This window comes from Schistocerca gregaria, chromosome 1 (genome assembly GCF_023897955.1).
Source record: "Schistocerca gregaria isolate iqSchGreg1 chromosome 1, iqSchGreg1.2, whole genome shotgun sequence".
NCBI classification, from domain to species: domain Eukaryota; kingdom Metazoa; phylum Arthropoda; class Insecta; order Orthoptera; family Acrididae; genus Schistocerca; species Schistocerca gregaria.
This window is the reverse complement of record NC_064920.1, coordinates 347011924-347034170: the sequence shown is the minus strand read 5'-3', so window position 1 is coordinate 347034170 and position 22247 is coordinate 347011924. Positions and strand designations below refer to the sequence as shown.

Below are 22247 nucleotides of genomic sequence, written 5' to 3'. Positions count from 1 at the left end.
AGCTAGCTCATACTTCCTTAAAGCTCACATGGTGGCAGATACGTTATCACGTAATCCCATAGCCAATGGGCCACTACAGTGGCAAGAGTACACAAGCCAACAACCATTTTGAGATTTAGCAGTGACTTTAAAGTGAGGATAAACTCTTAAGCTGAAGTGGAAACTTACCTCATTACTGACGCCAGATGAACTCTGCAAAATTAGGCCATGGCACCTTATTCAGTAAAATCAACCTAATAGAGGCATACTTTAAGATTCCCTTGGATGCAGCATACAGCCTTACCTAGCCCTCAATATGCCATATGACATCTATAGTTACCATAAATTATCTTTTGAAATACCATCAGCCCCTGCCATATTCCAGTATTTTGTGAATAAATTAGTACAAGGTATTTCAAAATGCACTACAAACCTCAAAGATATTTTTTCAGATGTGACTCCAGGGGATCACCAGCACAACAATAAATTTTTGTTCCAGAGGCTGGCAGCAAAAGGACTCAAATGTAGCCCGGGCACGTGTTCTTTCAAGCAACTACCCTAGATATATTTTGGAGTTCACACTCCCAGCCAATGGACTCTAACTAAAGGAAGATTATATTGTGGCAATCAACAACATGCTGCCACCTACAAATGTAAAAGATCTACAAGTTTTTCTGGGTAAGATCAATTATTATGGACACTTTTTGGGAAACTATCAGAACTCTCATACCTGCTGAACCCCTGTATGACACCAAGGCTTGTGTTTCAAATGGACACCTTGATATCAGAGTTTTCCAAGCTTTAAAAGATTGCCTCAAGAAGACACTGTGCTTAAAAATACACATCCCTGGTCTGCCACCGCTAGTAGTGACCAATGCGTATCCAAACAGCATATGTGTAGACCTGTTCCATAAACATCCTGATGGCATAGAACACCTCAGTGCATACGCTTCTAAGAGCTTATCCATCTCCCAGTAACACTACTTTCAAATAGAAAAGGAAGCCACTGCTGTCATGTACACAGTCAAAAATTTAAATTATTCCTTTGTGAACATAAGTTTCATCTTCTCAGTGACTGTAAACATTTGCTTGCTATCTTTTGTCCAAAGTTCACCAGACCCGATCACCCCCACTGCCTTTAGCACTGAGCAGTGACTTGTAGATTTTTCAGTATGCCACCATTACTGTACTGTGAAATTACATTCTAGCACAGATGCACTGTCATGGTTCCCCATGGCACTAGACCAAGTTATTGACCACCATGAATTGATGTGTTTCCCAGAAAACTGAGATCTGTATTCAGCAATTGCAGCTTTCCCCTTAACATCACGTGACATTGAGGCTGCCATCTGCAAGGATACAATGTTATGCTGCATCACTCAGTGCAGCATGTGTGCATCGACACACCTAACAGCCCCGATTTTTGCCCCTACTAGCCACAACAAAAACAAATGTACCTAAAGTAAGGGATTCTGTTGTGGGTCTCAGACGAGGACCACTATTACCTAACGATTTCTCCTCCACTTAGGCCATGAAGTTTGTACCTTCTACACACTCTGATAATCCATTGAATGCAGTGAGACACCAGCTAGACATGAAGTACTTCAATAATAATAACTGAATCAAACAGCTGTGCTCTAACCCAGTATTGTTTATCCAAAACATGCTACCAGTTTTGATGACAAGTGTAATAACCAAGACCAATAGGGTCTTCAAACGGATACAGTACAATTTATTAAGCATGTTGTGGCAGCCCGTGCAGCCAACAAAGTTGAGTGCAGCAGGGCCAAAACCAACTAGATTCCACATCAGTAAAAAGTCTGGTTATTCACGGGCTTGTTACTGATACAGTATCCAATTGATTTTGGCCCTACTACACTTGAATTTGTTAGCTGCACATGCTAGCATGAAATGCTTAATAAGCTGTACTGTATCGATTCAAAGATTCTGTTAGTCTTTGTCATTGTGGTTCATACGATGATGGCTGATGACACTTGGGGCCTGAGGATGATGCTTTCAGCATCAAAACTGGTAGCATGTTTTGAATCAATGACACTGAATTACAATACAGCCTTTGCTTTAAGTTATAATTATTCAATTGCTTCTGTACACTGTCCATTGGACCAAGACCCAGATAAAAAGTTTGGTGTGACAGAACATATTTTGGCTCAAAACTGACTCTGACATCGTGGACCTTGTCCATCAAAGTTCTGCCTGTCTACCCCATCAAACTGCATACCTCCCTGGGTTGATGTTGTGGAGCCATGGCAGTGTATCCATTTAGATTTTGTCAGTTTCTTTTGGGGCACCATGTGGTTGGTTGTGACTGATTTCTGCTTTCACTTCCCTTTTGTGTCCCATATGTCCCAGGTCACTTCTGAACTACTATCGTGACCTCAGAAAAAAATTGTATTGTCAAAGGCATCCCTTGCACTTTGATTTCAGATAATGGGGCAATGTTCAGCTCCCATGATTTTGAACAGTTTTATGCACCTTCATACTGCACCCTTTCACCCAGTCTCCAATAGTCATATGGAACATTTTTTCTGTACTTTCAAGACCCAACTCCTCAAGGAAATGATGTCCAGCACCACACCAAATGCCTTTTGTAGTTCTCTGGCAACTTACAGGCCCACTCTGAAGACCACAGGCTGGGGGGAGGGGAGGTAGGGGGGGGGGGGGGGGAGTTGCTGTATGGCTTCTCTCGCTGCACTCTCGGTGACATGCTGCAGCTGGTGGCACCAGCTCATGTCATCACCAAAACCTCTTCTTCCCAGGTGGGTGACCTAGTGTGGGACTGCAATTTAAGATGCCACCCAACCTGGATCCACAGGACGATCTCTGCCTGTCATGGATTAATGTTGTATACTGTGATCACTGTACATGGTCTTCTGCGGTGCCATCAAAATTCACCTCATCTCCACCATCCTGGTCAGGGGTTCCCGATACTCTGACCTCGGTGAACACTTCAATTTCATGGCGGCTCATGTGACTTCCATCAAGCTTTGTTATGTCTCAGACTTCTGCGTGAACACCCATCGAGACTAAGTTGCTGCCATCTAAGGTGTCAGCTCTGCTGGACAAAGCACTACCTGCGTCCCCCCGCCCCCTCCCCAGCAGTCACCACAACACAGATCGTGCTTGTAATCAGGGGTGCCTTCTGATTACATCATGCCGAGCAGAATTCTGCATATAAGCTGGCTCTGGGTCAATCTGAGTCAGATGTAAGTTGATTCCAGTGGCAATGAAGTGTAAGTGTAAGTGCACGCCAGTCGGTCGGTTGGTTTGATGTTCGCTGTGGGCATGGTCTGTGAGATTTCACTCTTTGGACTCCGTTAGCTAGCTTTCCAGAACGTAAGTTGTACTGCTCTCAGGACTGTTATGCAACATATCTCTATTTGTTGAATAAATTGGAGAGAATTTCCATACAATCTGATTTGCAATACTCTCATAATCAATGTATCAAAATACTCTCATAATCAATGTATCAAAATACTCTCATAATCAATGTATCGAAATACTCTCATAATCAATGTATCAAAACTTGGAAACACAGGAAAGAATGATTTTCAACATTTCATTCAAAATGTCTTTTTACTGATTGCAGAAAATAATTCATTGCTTTTGCTGGATTCTTGACCTCAATGTAACATGACCTTTGTATTTACAAACAATGACAAAAAGCTGTTGATAATATATATTCCCCCTGGAATTACTAATGTGATTCAACCTCTAAATAAAATAAATAAATTCTACATTTTCTGGAAATTATCTGACTTTCCACAGCTCTTTCTGCAGTTTTCTGTAAATTGTCTGCTTTCCACAGCTCTTTCTCATTTCAGGTTTGCCAGTTGTACAGTATTCTCAAATTTCACTCATTTTTGCTAAACAAACACTTTGTATTTTAGTGATGTCGAGCACTCAACAGCATGGTCATTAGCGTCCTTATGAGGTGTCAGAATATCAACTCGTGGGGGGATGATAGCTGCCTCAGCAGAGTTTCTTATAGTGCATTAAAAATTGACCTAACAAATGTAAAAACCGCCATCATAGTACATTAAACTATGGCACTTAAAATCAATTGATAAAAATACTAAAATGTCTGGTTGAGCCATCATTTAAAATACACTGACCTCATCTCCGCAGCACTTTATGGATGAGGCCCAACACTTCACAGAACTCCAAAACCCATGGTACACTGATGTCAGTGTCAGCAAGGATGGTGGGCAGATCTCCAGCCAAACTGAAGGTGGTCCTCATGTTAATATACAAAATACACAGCTACAACAGCAGTACACCACAAACTTCATAGAGTGGTGAATCTTCCCGTGTAGGAAGAAACCACATGTCAATTAGCAATGTCCTAATCTCAGTCTGATGAGCAGCACTTCCTACCATCAGTGTGGTTGGCATGAAGTCTGCCCTGCCTAGATGGTCAATTTGATTGAACACAGACAGTCATTCACAACTTCCAACCCTCTGATTTCCACTGACACATGATACTTCTGTCAGATCATGAGATGATGGCATGCAAAAGGACATTACACTGATGTATGGTTCCATCCCTAGATGCTTCTTTTTGTCGGATGTGTCATTTCCCGATATCCCAATGTGTCGTAGTATTCAGAAAAAGGCCACGTCCTTGCCTCAGTGTTGGATCTGCTGTAAGGTGTCATTGTTAATCTAAATCATCCTGTCAACTGGATACATTTTGTGTACGATTTGTAAAGAGAAACTTTGTACTGTGATTCATTTTAGTGATGACTATAGGAAACAGATGAGGAACAGTGTCACTGTGAGTAAAATGTTACTGTTGTGGCCTTCAGTCTTACTGTCCTAAGACGGGTTTGATGCACCTCACCACACTAGTCTATCCTGTGCAAGCCTCTCCATCTCTGCGTAACTATTGCAGTCTACAGTCATTAGAACCAGCTTATCATAATCAAGCATTGATTTCACTCAACTATTTTCATCCCCCTCCCTCCCCTCCTTCACACATTACCACCCATTAACAAATTAACTGCTTCCTCAGTAAGGCGCGTTCTATCAACCAATCCCTTCATTTAATATAAAACCTAAAAAATTTCATAAGAACTGTGCTATACAAACTGATACAAAATGGTGTACAAATCAAATTCCCAAATGAACTGACACTTGTTATCTGCAGCATGATGCCAATACACCACAATATTTTGCTAATCACCTCCATAAGAATTATATAGTCAATAGCTTAACAGTCAATATGAAGTGCAGGTTATCCAAAAAGTAAGTAATAACTGATACTTTTGGTATGGCATAGGTGCTTGAAATTTCTCTGTGTGTAGTGCTGGATTTCTGCATTAAGTGATGTTAAGCTTTCATTTCAGTGATTTCTGTTCATTTGTTCATTCGCATGCAATGCAGGAACTGTACAAACTGCTGTTAAAAGTGATTCTACGAATAGCACAATTGAGTAACTTCACAGCTAAAAGTTTGACAGTGCATTTACTTCAGTGAATTCTTCTCGCATAAGACATTTCATGCCAGGTTTTGACAAGTTGTACTGGATCATTACCTTGTAAGTAAAACCAGTACCGACAAATACAATTATGTAAACAATACATGCACTTAAGATACTGAGAGCTTCACGGACCAGTCCTCCTAAGTGTAATCACCTTCCAACAAGCATATTTGAATACTGGAAGTACTAACCTGCTTCAAATGCATCATAAAACTCATCATCAGATGTGTCATAAAAACGAGGACTTCTCCTTGGAGTTGGACCATCCACCATGTTATGGAGTGAAGGGTTTGACAGATGTGATGCCATTGATTGCTCCAGCTCATGGTGCTCTTTTGCCAGCACATTAAGGGCTTCTTCTAGAACTCGGCATTTCTCCTGTTCTTGTTTCAACTGCAGTATTCTTACCTAACAGATAACATTCTGATATTGGAAAAAAATCCTTAGTTGCAATCACAGTTGATGAAAAATAAATGCCATATTTGTTAAACATGGATAACACAAATAAACAGAAATTAAGAGAAGTGCATGTGTTCTTACCTTGCCTCTTGCATGCACCTTGCATGTATTACATAACCATCCTCTATTATCAGAAAGAAAGTTGCCACTCACCATATAGCACTGATACTGAGTCGCAGATAGGCACAACAATAAGGCTTTAACAATTAAATCTTTCAGCCACTGCCATTCGTCAACAACACACACACACACACACACACACACACACACACACACACACACACACACACACACACACACACACACACACTCAAACGCAACTCATACACATGACTGCAGCCTCAGAAAACAAAAACCACACAATGGCTTTAATCGTTACAAACTTAATGGAAAATGGTGCTCTTGAAAACTGAATAAATTTCAGCAACAATTATTTTACAAAGATGAAGTTTCAAATCTGATTGTCAGAACACAGGGGTCAAATTAAACAATGGAAAATCCAGGGTGGAATAACAACATGAATTAGATCACAGCTCACTACATAGAGATGGTGTTCAGTAGTGGATGTGCACATTTAGAAGCACACTTGTATAATTTTTTAGCTATTGGACAAAGCCCTTCATCAGATGAAGAAAGAAAAAAACACACATTCATATAGCATAATTCTCACACACATGGCCACCATCATTTCAGTGTTTTTAGCCCCACTGGGGCAAGTAGCAATCCCAGCTTGAGTGGGTAGTGGAGTACAGAAGAGGCATGGGGCAGAGAGGATGAGGGATAGCTGCATACGGGTGGGGGGATGCTGTAGTGCTGCTTTTGGAAGTATGTAGGGAGCAGGATGGTGAGCTGCTAAGTGCAGCATCAGATGAGCTGTGCTGAAAGGAATTGGGAGGAGTGGAGGGAGCAAGGGAGGAGAGGAGACAAGCAGACAATAGGAAATATCTATGCAAGCAAGGAGGGGGTTAGGAGATATGTGTGAGGCTGAAGTGCGCACATTAAAGGAGACAGCAGCAAGTGGAGGATGCGGACTATAGAAGTTGAGGCCAGGGGAGATTACAGGAACAATGAATATGTTGCTAGGAGATGGCTGAGGTATTAGACCTACTTAATTCCATCTATTATGTATATTACAAGGATAAAAAGTATCACATCTCACATTTTAATTTTTATAATTTTTTTCCTATTAAAAATGTTATTTTTTCTATAATTTAGTTATTCCTGCAATAAAGTTTAGGTCTACTACTTAAGTATGGACTATTGCAAGTTACAGGAAAAAATTGGAGCAATGGTTTATAAACCTTGGAAAATATTTGTACTTGAATTCTGAAAAATACAACTTGCGGGAAATTGCAAACGAAGATACGAGTCCAATTAAACTGTGCCTCAGAACAGTCCTGGAGCATAGCCTTCATCCTGCAGCATTTCGTCATCTTCAAGCTTCCTCTTGGCATTACTTTTAGGACTTCTTGCTAACTGGTAACTTGAAGAGCAAATCTTTCAGCTTCATGCACCCATTGTCCATCACACACAAGTAATTGATCTTCCATATTAGAGCCACATTTTATGTCTACATTTCTCAGGACTTCCAGCCTTCCTATCACTCCATCATTGAAACAATCACTGCACCTTGTACACAAACTTTTAATGTATTTAGTCCTACAAAAACATTCTTGGGTAATCTTTCCCATATGCAATGGTTGAAACATTCATTTGTATTCTGAGAGCCCCCATGAAGAATGCTTAGGATGTTATGATTGACCACTTTCTTTTGCTTTTTGGTAACCACACCAAGAATCTGCTCCTTTAGAGCAAAGTCGTGAACAGCGCGGTCATCTGTGGACAACTTATGAAAGCAAGTGACCCATACAGCTTTTCTCATTGTTGCAACATCATTCAGAGGTGCAGTTTGTCTAATGGCCAGTCCATAATAACCCCAAAGAAGGTCTATTTCAGTTTATGTCAATCTGCCTCAATCAGACAGAGTTTTTCCATCAGACAGCAACTTTCCTTTCATTTCTCTTTGTGGTTTCCTCAATCTAGCACCCATCCTCTTTTGCACTTGTCCACAACACTCCAGTTTTGTTACCAATGTAGCAACATAAGCATTGAACTCATTAATTTTATTGAAGGCTTTAGAGTCCCCATCACCTAGGTACTTCGTATATCTAACTTTATAAATGAGCATCGCCCTCTGAAATATTTTTAGAGCTTCATCACACTCCATACCTCCACTGTAACCACCATAATTCTTAGAACACTGATGTTCAATATGTCCTTTAGTGTTACCATGGCATGTGTGGCAGTACTTAGATAAGAACTCAACATCAACAACTTTTCCATTCTCCAGAAGTAGCTCTTGCAATACCATTCAAGGAACGATGTCCTCGATGTTGCCATGTCTCATCAAGTGCAACAGCAATGTCCCTGGTTCCACTAATATTTCCAGTTTCTTCTTCTGAAAATTTCATAGATGCTTTAGACACAATCGTCAAGGCACCTAAAAGTATTTTTATGTACTTGCTGAACCTACTGGGAGGAGGAGGAGGGTCCTTCAAACCACAAAACGTTTGAGCAGTCTTTTTTCCTTCTCCTATAGCATGCATTGCATACACTAATTTCAAATTCACATCATATGAATTGTGCGCAATGTTCAAAGCTATTTTCGATGTAGATTTATTGCAGTATCACAGAACAACTAATTTTGATTCTAAACCCTTCCTCCTACTTTTTTGTTCAGTTATTTCCAAACAGCCTACACAGTCACATTGCTTACATTTCACCACCTCCTTTATCAAAGAAGATAAGATGCCTACATCAACAACAAAAAATCCACTACAAACAGCATCACTGTTAACACAAAAATTTGAATTACAAGGAGGGGTGCCATGTGGGAGTTTCTTCCCTGAAGAACTGATACACAGGTTACTTTCAACAGTGTGGCTTGCTTTGTTTGTGGACTGGTTACTATAGAATTTCCTTTTACTGAATTTCTTGATGTAAGGTATAGTCCATATTCATTGCACACTAAAGAATATGTACTTCCACAAATATATGTGGCATTTGGGCAACAAACATTCAATAATATGTGAACAAACTGATTCAGTGAAACAGGAGTAAATACTAGCAAAGATAATCATTTACAGACACTAGAAAACTGCACTGATACCAACATATACAATGTATCACATGTATGATTGCTGGAAACAAAGTTCACAGTTCTTTTCGAAATAATAGTGGTTTCTGTAACAGAAATAAAGGGGGCATGGCAGAAGACATGACAGTAACTTTTAAATTTGGTATATATCGGTCATTTTTCATTTGAAAACCCATAATGTATATATCAATGCAATAACAAAAGACTATAGAACTTCATAAAGCAATTTAAAAAAATTAATTTTTTCCACCATTCTGTATCCTTGTTCCATTAAACATTTCAAAATATAGGGAATTATATTAGAAATAAAAACTGAAAGATTTTGACAAACAAGCTGACTTTAATGTCAGTGGGAGACTATATACACGTCATACTGAATCCCCAAGGAACTATTCACTTCACTTTCCAAAAACAGTTATTTTAGCATACCTCTTCCTGTTGCTGAAACAGAGAGAGACAATGCCCAAGGGAAGAGAGCATGTCACCAGCAGTGTCAGACAAAGCCTGGAATCTCTGAAAAGCATCAAAATTATGACATTTGACACTTCCTGCATAAAACTGTCATACTTAAAACTTTTCATATATTTACTGTGAACTGTACTTTCAACTTACTCTTATAGCAGCTCCTGTAATTGTGTCAGATGCAAGACTATTATTACTCAAGACTTCAACTACAGCTGTGCTGTCTCTAAGTTGTTTTTCTAATACCTGATGATGGGCAGCAGCAGTCTGCAGAGCATCCTGCAAAATTACTTACTATTCAGCATCATATAAATAAATTCATCATAATATAAATTTTAATCAAATTATGAACAGCAAGCTGAACACCATGCATGTAAAGGGTATAACAAGCCACAATTCATTTTATTAATCATCACTGCATAAATTTAATTTGAGCACAAGATATGGCTAAAGGAGATTTTGCACACACACACACACACACACACACACACACACACACACACACACACAAAAGCTGTCTAAGACATATCAATGTCTAAACACAATAAAAAGAACACTTCCTTTCTGTCTTTTCTATCACACACCAGCAGAAACTAAATGTCTGATAAACAACTGAGGTTTTACAAATCAAAATAGTAGAATGAAATATTTTCATAATATAACAGTTACTCTGCCACATTTCATTTGCCCACTATGTTCTGAATGATTCCTTGGTGGTAATGATACTTTGTTTGTAAACACTTCAGTCCTTTAAAGTCTGTATGTTCTGTTGTTCTGATGATAGTCACTGTTACTCATGTTGTTTTGCAAGCTGTTGATACTGGTAGTATGCTGAAGTAAAAATTTAATCTCTTGACTGACTGGTTCCTTTTTTCAGAATGTTAAAATACTGGTGTGTTAAAAGTGGTGTGTAGCCTGTCATTCAAAGTAATATTCACACCTTTTGGTTTGCAATGTATCATTCAGGTCAGTGTTCACATCCTTTGCTCTCCCGTGGAGTTAATGCTCAATTCCAAGAGCTAGCATATGTTAAATGTAAACTTTTATGAAGTACAAGGTACTGTCAGAGGTAAAGCTCCAAGGGCAAGTCGTGAGTCATGCTTGGATAATTCATTTGATGAACACTTTCCTGTATAAAACATCTCAGGATCGAGTACCAAATACAAAAGGCAGAGATCCCAGGTCTGAATCTCACTTAAACACAAAGTTTTAATCTGCTGGAAAGTTTCAAGTCACCACACAATTGTGTGAACCTAATCTTCGATGCCCATTGTAATGTCCCAAACATATTTTTACTCCTAGCATACATCTGCTATGATTAAGGCTGCTTAAGACTCCGAATTGTACAATTTTATGCAAGTCTGCTCTTCACTTTTTTTAAAGATAAGAGCGTACAAATTAGCACCATCTTGTTCTGTCTGTTGGGTGCTGGCATCATGGAGTTTGGACATGAGTACAACTGCTCTGATAATTACTCCATATAGATCAAATTTTCAGCAGTACGTAGTTAACATTTCGACATGTACATGTGTGTTCAGTGGCATGCATCTAATGTAATTTTTCTGTTGAGAAACATTTCAGCTCGAGCACATAAATTAAGCTAAATACATCTCTGAATTTTTTTATTTCACATTGTTATACCCATATTGCCCTTGTTATTTAATACTCTTCTCTGCTCTGTATGCGTTTAAATTACTGCAGACTCAATTTTGCATTGGCATTCCATTTTTCATTAATGATAAAGTGAGATTACTATAAGGTAAAATATTTCTTACATTGCTGACCGTCACTCGAATGAACCAAGTAAGAGAACCTTCTGCAAAATGGTCACAATTATTATTACACTACTGTTCTCTGAAATACTTTAAATACCTTGCAAATTTCATTACATTTACAATGTACTACATACATAGAGTACCTTCCTTATAATTGTCTATGGACGCTACACCATGAAGCAGGTTCTTGACTTCCTGTATGGTCTGGTTCTACTTCCATTCTTTTAGTAACCAAAATTATATTTCCCATGTCTTACCAACAATAAAAACATATTTCCTTTTTAAGTGTAAGTTATCTCACAAATAAACTTACATTCTCTAACTAAGTACATTTATCATCTTATTATTGCAAAAGATGATGTCAAGTTTCTGACTTCTCTCTTGGAAGTGTGGACGATCATATGTACAATATATTCTTCTTCCTAGTTCACAGAGATGACTTTCATTGTATCAGCCAAGCTTTCATGCTGAATTGCCAAATATTTATGACAGTTCTTTTTTGTACATAGTATTTCTTAACAATTTCCTCTAAATGGTGTGGTGTAAATAGTGTCAGTTCACTGTTTTCATGTGTGTATTCTTTGTAATACCAATTTTGAGTTACCACTGTTCACTAGATGGCCGTTCAGTTTACATGTTTAATATTACAATGTGAAAAGACCAGCACTATACACACGTCATTTAGCAATGATCACCAAGTTCCCAAAACTGTTTAATGTGCAAGATGCCAGCAAAGCAAATTTCTGAAACAACTGATTATGCCATTTAATGTATTATGCACATACGCATACATACTGACATCTGGAATAACTGAGTGGGGATATTTTCAAATTGTTTACTTAGTTTCAGTTAAAATAGTAGATGCTCTTTTACCTGCATGGACCCAAGCGGTTTAATGTTGTCATCCTCTTCATCACTGTCATGTTTAATATGACCTTGACTTAAGTAGTGTGTGCTGAATTCTGCATGTTCTGAAAATGCATTGATCCATTTCTAAAACAGAAAATAATCCATAATTTAAAACAAATGCATTTATAATATCCATGTAGACACCATACATGTCAAATCATACCTGTCTGCTTATCTGTCCTGTAGTTTCTCCATAATTTACAACACTAAGTCGATGGACTGCTCCATCTGAGAAATGCACTACAAATGATGAATTATCACAGTCAAGTGGTAAAATGTTTGCACCATCAAGATACTTAAAGTCCTTTCTCTTAAATCCTGTGGAAGCATCAGCTCTGCTATTGAAATATGTAAGAACCCCACGTTCCAGCACAGCCTGTGGAAAAGCAAATTTAATTAAGTTTAGATTTTTGCTTGTTCCATGGATGATATCCATGACAAATCCCTATGATGTGAAATGTGTCAGTAGGTTCACAAATACAATACATATTCTCTGTGCAAACAATCACTACATGCCAGACATTGGCACACAAGGTGTGATAAAAAATTATTGAGGATTTCTTAATTTAATGGGCATTATTCATTGCATTTCAATTTTTTTTTATTTTGTTGGTACACATGTTCCACATGTATGAATGCATTTTCAGCTGTTTTGAATATTTAGTTTTCTGTTGACAGTCAAAAAGGTTATAGGTGCATCCAAGTGCTCAGTGAATTTTTACTTATTAAAAAGATGGTTCAAAGAATTTGCATGAAATTTTGTTTGAAAAATGGAATGAAGTGCAACAACACATTTCAAATGTTGACTGTTGCTTTTGGTGAATCTACTATATGAGTAAAACAAGAGTTTACAGTGGTATAAACATTTCAAAGAGGGTCGAGAAGACGTAGAAAATGACAACTGCTCTGGATGCCCTATCACATCAATTATTGACAAAAATGTGCAAAAAGTAAAAAAAATGGTTCTGAAAATCACTATATCATCATCATAAAGGTCACTGATGATTTTGGAACATCATTTGGCTCATGCCAAGCAATTTTTTCAGATGTTTTGGGCATGAAAAGTGTAGCAGCAACGTTTGTTCTGAAATTTTTGAACTTTGACCTAAAACGATGTCACATAGACATCACTCAGGAACTCCTGAATGAAGTCGACAAAGGTCCAGAACTTCTAAAGAACATTGTAACTGGTGACACAACATGGGTATGTGGGTATGATGCCAAAACCAAGGCCCAATCATCTCAATAGCAACTGATTGAAGAGACATGACTGAAAAAATTTGACAATTTCAATCACATTTGGAGGTTCTTCTTGCTGTTTTCTTTGATTATAATCAGATGGTGCATACGAGTTTGTACCCTATGGTTGTACGGCCAATAAGGAAAACTACCTGGAAGTCGTGCGTCATTTCCGTGAAGCAATCTGAAGAAAAAAGCCAGAACTGACGCAAAACCACTGGTGGAAATGGCATGAAGATAATGCTCTTGCTTACATCTCAATACCGGTTCACGATTTTTTGACAAATAATTTTTTTTTGGCAGAAAACAAAGCCATATGTTGCCTCAGTATTGCATTCACCGGCATGGCTTCCTGCAACTTCTCTCTATTCCTGAGGCTGAAGAGAAACATAAACGGATGTCATTTTGCCACCACCGATGAGATAAAACAGAATTGTTGAAGGAGCTGAATGCCATTAATGAAAAATGGTTTCCAGAAGTGCTTCCAAAATAGTAAAAAGTGCTGGCACAGTGTATTATATGTGAGGGGGGGATAACTTTCAAGGGGACCAGTTAATGTTGATGAATAAATAAAGATTAAGAAAAATAAAAATTCCCATTACTTTATGATCACATCTCAGATCTGGATTTTTTTTTAAATTTATTACAAAATTTGATAAATGTATGTCAACCAAGTACTTATACTATCAACTCAGAGATTCGTCTACGAATATAATGAGTTTTCAAGTGCAAATTATTTCAGTTCTATCTGTCAGCACTTTTAATTGGAAGAGAGGTGGTCAGATATTGTAATGGCTCCATCCTTTGCCTCTCTGAGCAAAACTGATGGCAAGTTGTGGACAGTGGAGGTTCTTTTTCTTTCTAGTGTTACATTTATAAGTGCTACTACTTTTTAAAAATTGTGCCTAATGCTTCAGAACAAACTTCATCACAATGTAGTTGATACAACCAACTTTTTAAATCATTATCTACAAGTAGTTCAAGAATGGATATTGATTATTATCCTTACAGGACATTTCTGTGCAATGAGCACTTGGTGTCTGTGTATGGAATCGACCCAAAACTTATTCAGTGCAACATCATCAATAAAGCTACGCAAAGAAAGCTAATTTTTGAATGCTTTCAGCACCAAGAGAAATGCAGAGGAAATTTTGCTGAACTGAAGTGTTTTGGAAGATTTATAGTATGAGATTTCAAATTCAAGTTCTGATAAAAATGCACATCCATTAATTTTGAACTATCAGCTTTACATTGTTTCTTTCCTCCATGCTCTACTGTTATTGATGATGATACATCCAACCTAGAACTGAATAAACCATTTTAATTAAGCGATAGCCCATCAGTCAATAATACTTTTGAATATTTTATTCATTCCTGCTCCTGTTATTGCAGTTCTGCTGAGCAAATTTCTGCTTTAATAGTGTAAGTTGGAAGATAATTTATATATATAGCAAGAAAAATGGGTTTCTCCAGAATAATGTTGTTTGCGCAGTTAGGTGCCTTGCGTAGATCATGAAAAATTCCGATAGGAGAAATCCTGTCACTCTAACATCTTAATACACAATTAACTGCAGAATAGATGGCATATTTGATTGTGATCCCTTTCTTCAGTCCAAATTGTGACAGACTCAGAACATTATATTTATAGATATGCTCAGTCAAAATACATCACCTTTTCCACAATTTTTGAGGAGGAATCTAATAATGAAACGGGTTGACTAATAAATTTTGATGGTTCTAGAAATATGATGTTTCACTGATAATTTTAAGGTTTTTAATGTACTGACCACTGTTAGTAAAGTAATTTACTTTAGTATAGATATGAGTGAAAATGACTACTCACAGTGTAGATGAAGTATTGAACAGTGGATTCACATATAAAGATGATGTTGAAGCTGCATATTATTTCAGAGCAAGCAGATGCATATTACGTTTTGTAAATAAATACAAGTTTGGAAAACTGAATGAGCAATATTTGCAACATCTTGTTTATGTGCCTATCACAGGTTTAATATTTCTGCACATCTTCTACTCACACCTCCATTAATGGTATCAATCTAATATACCCAATTCTTAACCCTTTTGCAGACCCATTTTTTTGGAGCAATTCAGCAAAGACACTTTCTGTGTATCATATCAGACCTGGGATTAGCTGATTATGTTTATTTTTCGATAATTTTACTTTTAGGATTTAGGGCCAAAAACTATGACAGTATATACAGGGTGTAACAAAAAGGTACGGCCAAACTTTCAGGAAACATTCCTCACACACAAAGAAAGAAAATATGTTATGTGGACAAGAGTCCGGAAGCGCTTATTTTCCATGTTAGAGCTCATTTTATTACTTCTCTTCAAATCACATTAATCATGGAATGGAAACACACAGCAACAGAATGTACCAGTGTGACTTCAAACACTTTGTTACAGGAAATGTTCAAAATGTCCTCTGTTAGCGAGGATACATGCATCCACCCTCCGTCGCATGGAATCCCTGATGCGCTGATGCAGCCCTGGAGAATGGCGTATTATATCACAGCTGTCCACAATACGAGCACGAAGAGTCTCTACATTTGGTACCGGGGTTGCGTAGACAAGAGCTTTCAAATGCCCCCATAAATGAAAGTCAAGAGGGTTGAGGTCAGGAGAGCATGGAGGCCATGGAATTGGTCCACCTCTACCAATCCATCGGTCGCCGAATCTGTTGTTGAGAAGCATACGAATATTTCGACTGAAATGTGTAGGAGCTCCATCGTGCATGAACCACATGTTGTGTCGTACTTGTAAAGGCACATGTTCTAGCAGCACAGGTAGAGTATCCCGTATGAAATCATGGCGGTGAATCGAGGAAGTACAGTACATACTGATGAAACTAAAATGAGCTCTAACATGGAAATTAAGCATTTCCGGACACATGTCCACATAACATCTTTTCTTTATTTGTGTGTGAGGAATGATTCCTGAAGGTTCGGCCGTACCTTTTTGTAACACCCTGTATATCACCATAATATCACTGCGAGCTGGAAAAAAAAAAAAAAGTGTTGTGTGTTTTTATTTTACTTTATTTCAAAAATATTTACGTTTCATGTTTACAAATAGTTTATAATCAACATTAACAATTTAGAATATCTAAACAAGTAATACTTCTTTCCCAAACAAGTGTTCAAATGAGTGTCACATTTTTTTATTATTTTGTTTCCACAGAACTGGCAGAAGCATGGTTCAATCATGTGCACTCTGCAGAAGCAGCATATGTATTTTATTCTAGTCTCAAGTTTTTTTAACCTCTTTTGGAATCGTCTGTATTTTTTTCCAAAATGGACACATGATGTCCCACTTTTGCCAGCTGAACATGATCTGGTACAGTGTTCTTCTTGGTCAGAATTTCTTTGAGTAGCATGTGTGGTCAGAATTTCTTCGAGCAGTATGTGAAGCCACCTATCAACTATTTTGTGAGTCATAACAGTAAGTTCAGTTGATGTTGGTATCATCCTCATCCTTCATTAATTTGGTAGAATATAAAAATATTTACAATTGCCACAACTTGCAGGGAGTAGAGAATCTGGTGCCACCATTAATAAAAATGTTGACCTATTGCAGAGTGTTCTCTAAGATTACCAAAGTGATCTACACCTCCCATTATATTATTGTATGTTGCTACAGCCGTTAAACAATTGTTACTGCTGGTAATGCCATCTTTATTCTTCCTTGTAACAAATTGCTATGATTGTCTGAAGTTGTCAAAATATTGAGAGATATGTTGTCCATCCACTTTATATCTCCCATACAACTGCACAAGAACTAATATCCTCCTTTTTTCAAGCTACATTCCTCTCTTGTCAATGAAAGCACTTCTTCCAGTTTTCTTTCACAATGCCCACACAAAGACATGGGCCGATAAAAGTCACAATAATGTATACTGCAGAAATGAAGCAATGTATTTTGGAAAAGGTAATGACAATCGGAAACTGATTGCTGTAGCAGTTTTCACTAACATGGTGCAGTGTACTACCACAAGATATCAAGCAAGCAGAGGCAGTAAGATTTATTTCCAGTTAATTTTGTGGTAAGTATACTTCCCATTTGTGGTAAGTATACTTCCCATTTGTGGTAAGTATACTTCCCATTTGTGGTAAGTATACTTCCCCAGCTCCTTTGAGAAATTACTTTGGTAGTAAGCAGCATACTTCCCAAGAACCTTTAAAACATCATTATTTGCTGGTATGTGTACTTCCATGCCCCATAAAAGCTATATTTCACAACAAACAGAAACTACAACTTGTGCAGTGAACCACTACTACATGCCAGGAACATACAGCAGCAGTAGAATGTATCCTAGAAAAAAAACACAATTACTATGAAATATAGCCCCCATGGCATGCAAAAGGGTTACAACAGCACGAATACACATCAAGAACATATTTCATAAGTTTGATTGTGTAAGTAACACAAATTACATTTCAGTTCCACAAACAGAGTATATTGTATGCCATTTACAATTGTGATGGATGAGAGGCATTCATTGGATAGTGATATATGAAACATTTCAGTTGGTTTCATTCCCCCAGAGGTACTAAATTTGTTTAAAACTGAATTCAAATCACTGTGAATATTCTCTTAATGTAACTATTTCACTTCCTAGTTAACAAACTACAACAAAAGCACATATGGCTGACTGACTGAATCAAAAACGTATAACACTATTAAGCTTATCTATTAAGGATGAACCACACATATTCCTATCTGGATTTACTCTCAAAGTAGTCCAAGTTAAGTATGGTTCGTAGTCAGATGTTTACATTTAACTCGTGTATGTGTTTCCTTCAAGAACTGTATGATGCAGTAGTTCATTGTTTCCCTCAATTTATAATATGCTACTCTATATGCACAACCTAAAATCAATTATTTTACTGCTCAAGGAAAACTAAAATCATCATTAATTTGATGATGTATAACAATAACTTCATTTGGACCTGTTTTCACTCTTTCTGGCCAATGCTTATAACTCTATTACTCTGAGTTATGTGTATCCGTATCAAACCAGTTCCTTTCTGAATGAGAAGTACATATGAACGCATATGCACGAGTGGATGTGCACATGCGTATGAACATCCCCCTACCCCAGCGCGCGCGCACGCACGCATGCACACACATTGACAGTTAAAAAATCCATAAACAAAATTACTAGTGTGCCCTATTTTATTGATTTCACTCTAATAATTTATAACATACCCACATTGGCTTCCAACCAAGAAATCGTGATCGCTTAAGAAGTTGTCCTTCAAAACGTGCAGCAGACTTTTGAAGTTGACGTACTGGTCGGACACACAGAACTTGTTGCATATGTGGATCCCTTGCTAAATTAACAGCAGTTTGTCCTGGAAAAATAAATTATCATTTTGTCAAACAAAAATGTAGAAACTGAGCAAAGATTAAAAGCTCATGTCACAGATGTGAATTTTTGTCTGACTGGTTACACACCACACTGAGTTTTGAATATATATACAAAGATTCCAAGACTTACCAAAGGGAAAGCGCCAGTAGAAAAATTTCTAGCTTTCGCAACCAACGATTGCTTCTTCAGGAAAGAGGAAGGAGAGGGAAAGACGAAAGAATGTGGGTTTTAAGGGAGAGGGTAAGGAGTCATTCCAATCCCAGGAGCGGAAAGACTTACCTTAGGGGGAAAAAAAGGATAGGTATATACTCGTGCACACACACAGACTGCTTGTGTGTGTGTGTGTGTGTGTGTGTGTGTGTGTGTGTGTGTGTGTGTGTGTGTGTGTGTGTGTGTGCGCGCGCGAGTATATACCTATCCTTTTTTTCCCCCTAAGGTAAGTCTTTCCGCTCCTGGGATTGGAATGACTCCTTACCCTCTCCCTTAAAACCCACATTCTTTCGTCTTTCCCTCTCCTTCCTCTTTCCTGAAGAAGCAACCGTTGGTTGCGAAAGCTAGAAATTTTGTGTGTGTGTTATTTTATTGTGCCTGTCCACCGGCGCTTTCCCGCTTGGTAAGTCTTGGAATCTTTGTTTTTAATATCTTTGCCTTTAAATATGTTTGCTTGTGTCTGTGTATGTGCGGATGGATATATGTGTGTGTGTGTGTGTGTGTGTGTGTGTGTGTGTGTGTGTGTGTGTGTGTGTGTGTGCGCGCGCGCGCGAGTGTACACCTGTCCTTTTTTTCCCCTAAGGGAAGTCTTTCCGCTCCCGGGATTGGAATGACTCCTTAAACTCTCCCTTAAAACCCACATCCTTTCGTCTTTCCCTCTCCTTCCTGAAGAAGCAACCATCGGTTGCGAAAGGTAGTAATTCTGTGTGTGTGTTTGTGTGTTTTGTTCATGTGCCTGTCTGCCGGCGCTTTCCCGCTTGGTAAGTCTTGGAATCTTTGTTTTTAATATATATAATGATGTAAATAAAATAGAAAGAAACTTCCACATGGGAAAAATATATTAAAAACAAAGATTCCAAGACTTACCAAGCGGGAAAGCGCCGGCAGACAGGCACATGAACAAAACACACAAACACACACACAGAATTGCTAGCTTTCGCAACCGATGGTTGCTTCTTCAGGAAGGAGAGGGAGGATGTAGGTTTTAAGGGAGAGGGTAAGGAGTCATTCCAATCCCGGGAGCGGAAAGACTTCCCTTAGGGGAAAAAAAGGACAGATGTACACTCGCGCACACACACACACACATATCCATCCGCACATACACAGACACAAGCAGACATATTATGTCTGCTTGTCTGCTTGTGTCTGTGTATGTGCGGATGGATATGTGTGTGTGTGTGTGTGTGCGCGAGTGTACATCTGTCCTTTTTTTCCCCTAAGGGAAGTCTTTCCGCTCCCGGGATTGGAATGACTCCTTACCCTCTCCCTTAAAACCTACATCCTTTCGTCTTTCCCTCTCCTTCCTGAAGAAGCAACCATCGGTTGCGAAAGCTAGCAATTCTGTGTGTGTGTTTGTGTGTTTTGTTCATGTGCCTGTCTGCCGGCGCTTTCCCGCTTGGTATATATATATAGTGAAGTTATAAAAATATGCTGCCTTGCAGAGTAAAAAAACAGTTCTGGAAGACAGCACCCCATTGCACATGAGCTGAAGTGTTTACTTTTTGTGGAAAAAAAGGTGTTGCATTTAAACTGCCAACAGAAAATGAGAAGAAATGAAATACTGCACTAAAAGTGTTGCAACATCGTAGCACAAAATATATTAGATTTCTGATAAGATAGCTTCAAAAAGTAATGAATATATTTAACACCAATAAAAAAATTCAACTCTCATGAGAGAGAGTTTGCTGGCTGCTCACCAACCAGATAAGAACTGTATGCTTGACTTGGACATTCACGCACAATCTTTGCATTTCACATATAGTACTTGACTAATTGAAGCAAACAAACACCTCCCAGCCTGACTCAAGGGCTTCACTCTTACAGTTCTTTTTTCTGCATTTCTTAATCCTACAAACACCTTCTCACAATGGAACTATGTTGTTAACAGAAAGTATAAGGCGGCGAATGGCTACAACAATTCTAGGAGCTGAAGGAGAGATACATATTGACAGAGTGTAACACCGAGTTAGAACATGGGGCGACTTTGGGTGGTTCAACTGTAAAGGATGCAGGATGAGAATTTCATTTGCCCAGTGGCTCCTTACTTAACCTCATTTCACAACAATCAAGAGCAATATTGAATTGAATTACTTGGAAAGCACAGCTTCACAAAAGGAAGTCTGTATTATCTCTCAGATCTTAAATTATGTGATATTAAAGTGATGTGCACGTAACAAGATAAATGAGTGACATGTTCTACCATGTTCTACGTGTGCACGACACACACACACACACACACACACACACACACACACACACACACACACACACACACACAGAGAGAGAGAGAGAGAGAGAGAGAGAGAGAGAGAGAGAGATATGACCCATATGGGAACACTATTTCTATTTCTTATTCTCTGTCAAAGCATTAATTACACAGTGTAGTATTGTTATCACTTATTTGCGTAATACTCCATCACAGTGCAATGGCAACTAAATTAAAGCTAAAAGTTTCACTACCCACCTTATTACATACATATCACTACCACACTAGAGTTACACACAAACTAAATTTAACTTTTTTCTGTTTATCTGAAAGGCAGATTGTAAGACATGATACAATATTGGTGCTGAATTTCAGTAAAAGTTGCAAAATGTTCAAACATGTAAAACATTTTGTACTGGTTTCTTAAGACTTGGAAACATTGGCTATACTGATGATAACATGTGCCACTTCTATTGTTGGTTCATGATAAGTTGATCCGTTTTAACAGTGTTGCCAGTAGCAATGAAATCAGCATTAGTTGGAAGATACTCATTCTATGAGTGTTGTCAATATGTCCACATGTGTCACCTCTGCTTTCATAAATGCACAAAATATGGGCAATGCAGTCAGCACTGTGGGAAAGAGTTGTTACTACCTTCCACTCAATGCTCCCCTCCCTTTGACTGCCCTAATCAGGGCCAAAGCACAACACTTGCCGTTCCCAACAGCCAACACTTAATGAGTCAACTTGTCATGACCAAACAGTACAACTGGTGGTGGTGGTGGTGGTGGTGGTGGTAATAGTAGTAGTAGTAGTAGTAGTAGTAGTAGTAGCAGTGGTACTGGGAACCTGTTTCTGCAATGGTCCTGTATATGCAGTTACAGTAAGTCCGTTGTTTTTATAATTAGAATCATGTATTACTGTGAGGTATGTCTTTTAATGAGGAAATTGTTGGAAG

General features: G+C 38.3%; 1 protein-coding gene across 7 annotated transcripts in view; it reads right to left on the bottom strand.

Annotated features, from left to right (window-relative positions):
* Nucleotides 1-22247, bottom strand: part of LOC126344938 (oxysterol-binding protein-related protein 1-like) — a 413895-nt gene that overhangs the window by 298481 nt on the left and 93167 nt on the right. For all 7 annotated transcript variants that reach the window (XM_050002065.1, XM_050002064.1, XM_050002066.1 and 4 more), the window contains 6 exons: nt 18710-18855; nt 12405-12617; nt 12206-12325; nt 9708-9836; nt 9525-9608; nt 5671-5887 (listed from right to left, as the gene is read on the bottom strand). In XM_050002065.1, the coding sequence (XP_049858022.1) occupies nt 5671-5887; nt 9525-9608; nt 9708-9836; nt 12206-12325; nt 12405-12617; nt 18710-18855 (909 nt within the window). The remainder of the gene's footprint in view (nt 1-5670; nt 5888-9524; nt 9609-9707; nt 9837-12205; nt 12326-12404; nt 12618-18709; nt 18856-22247) is intronic.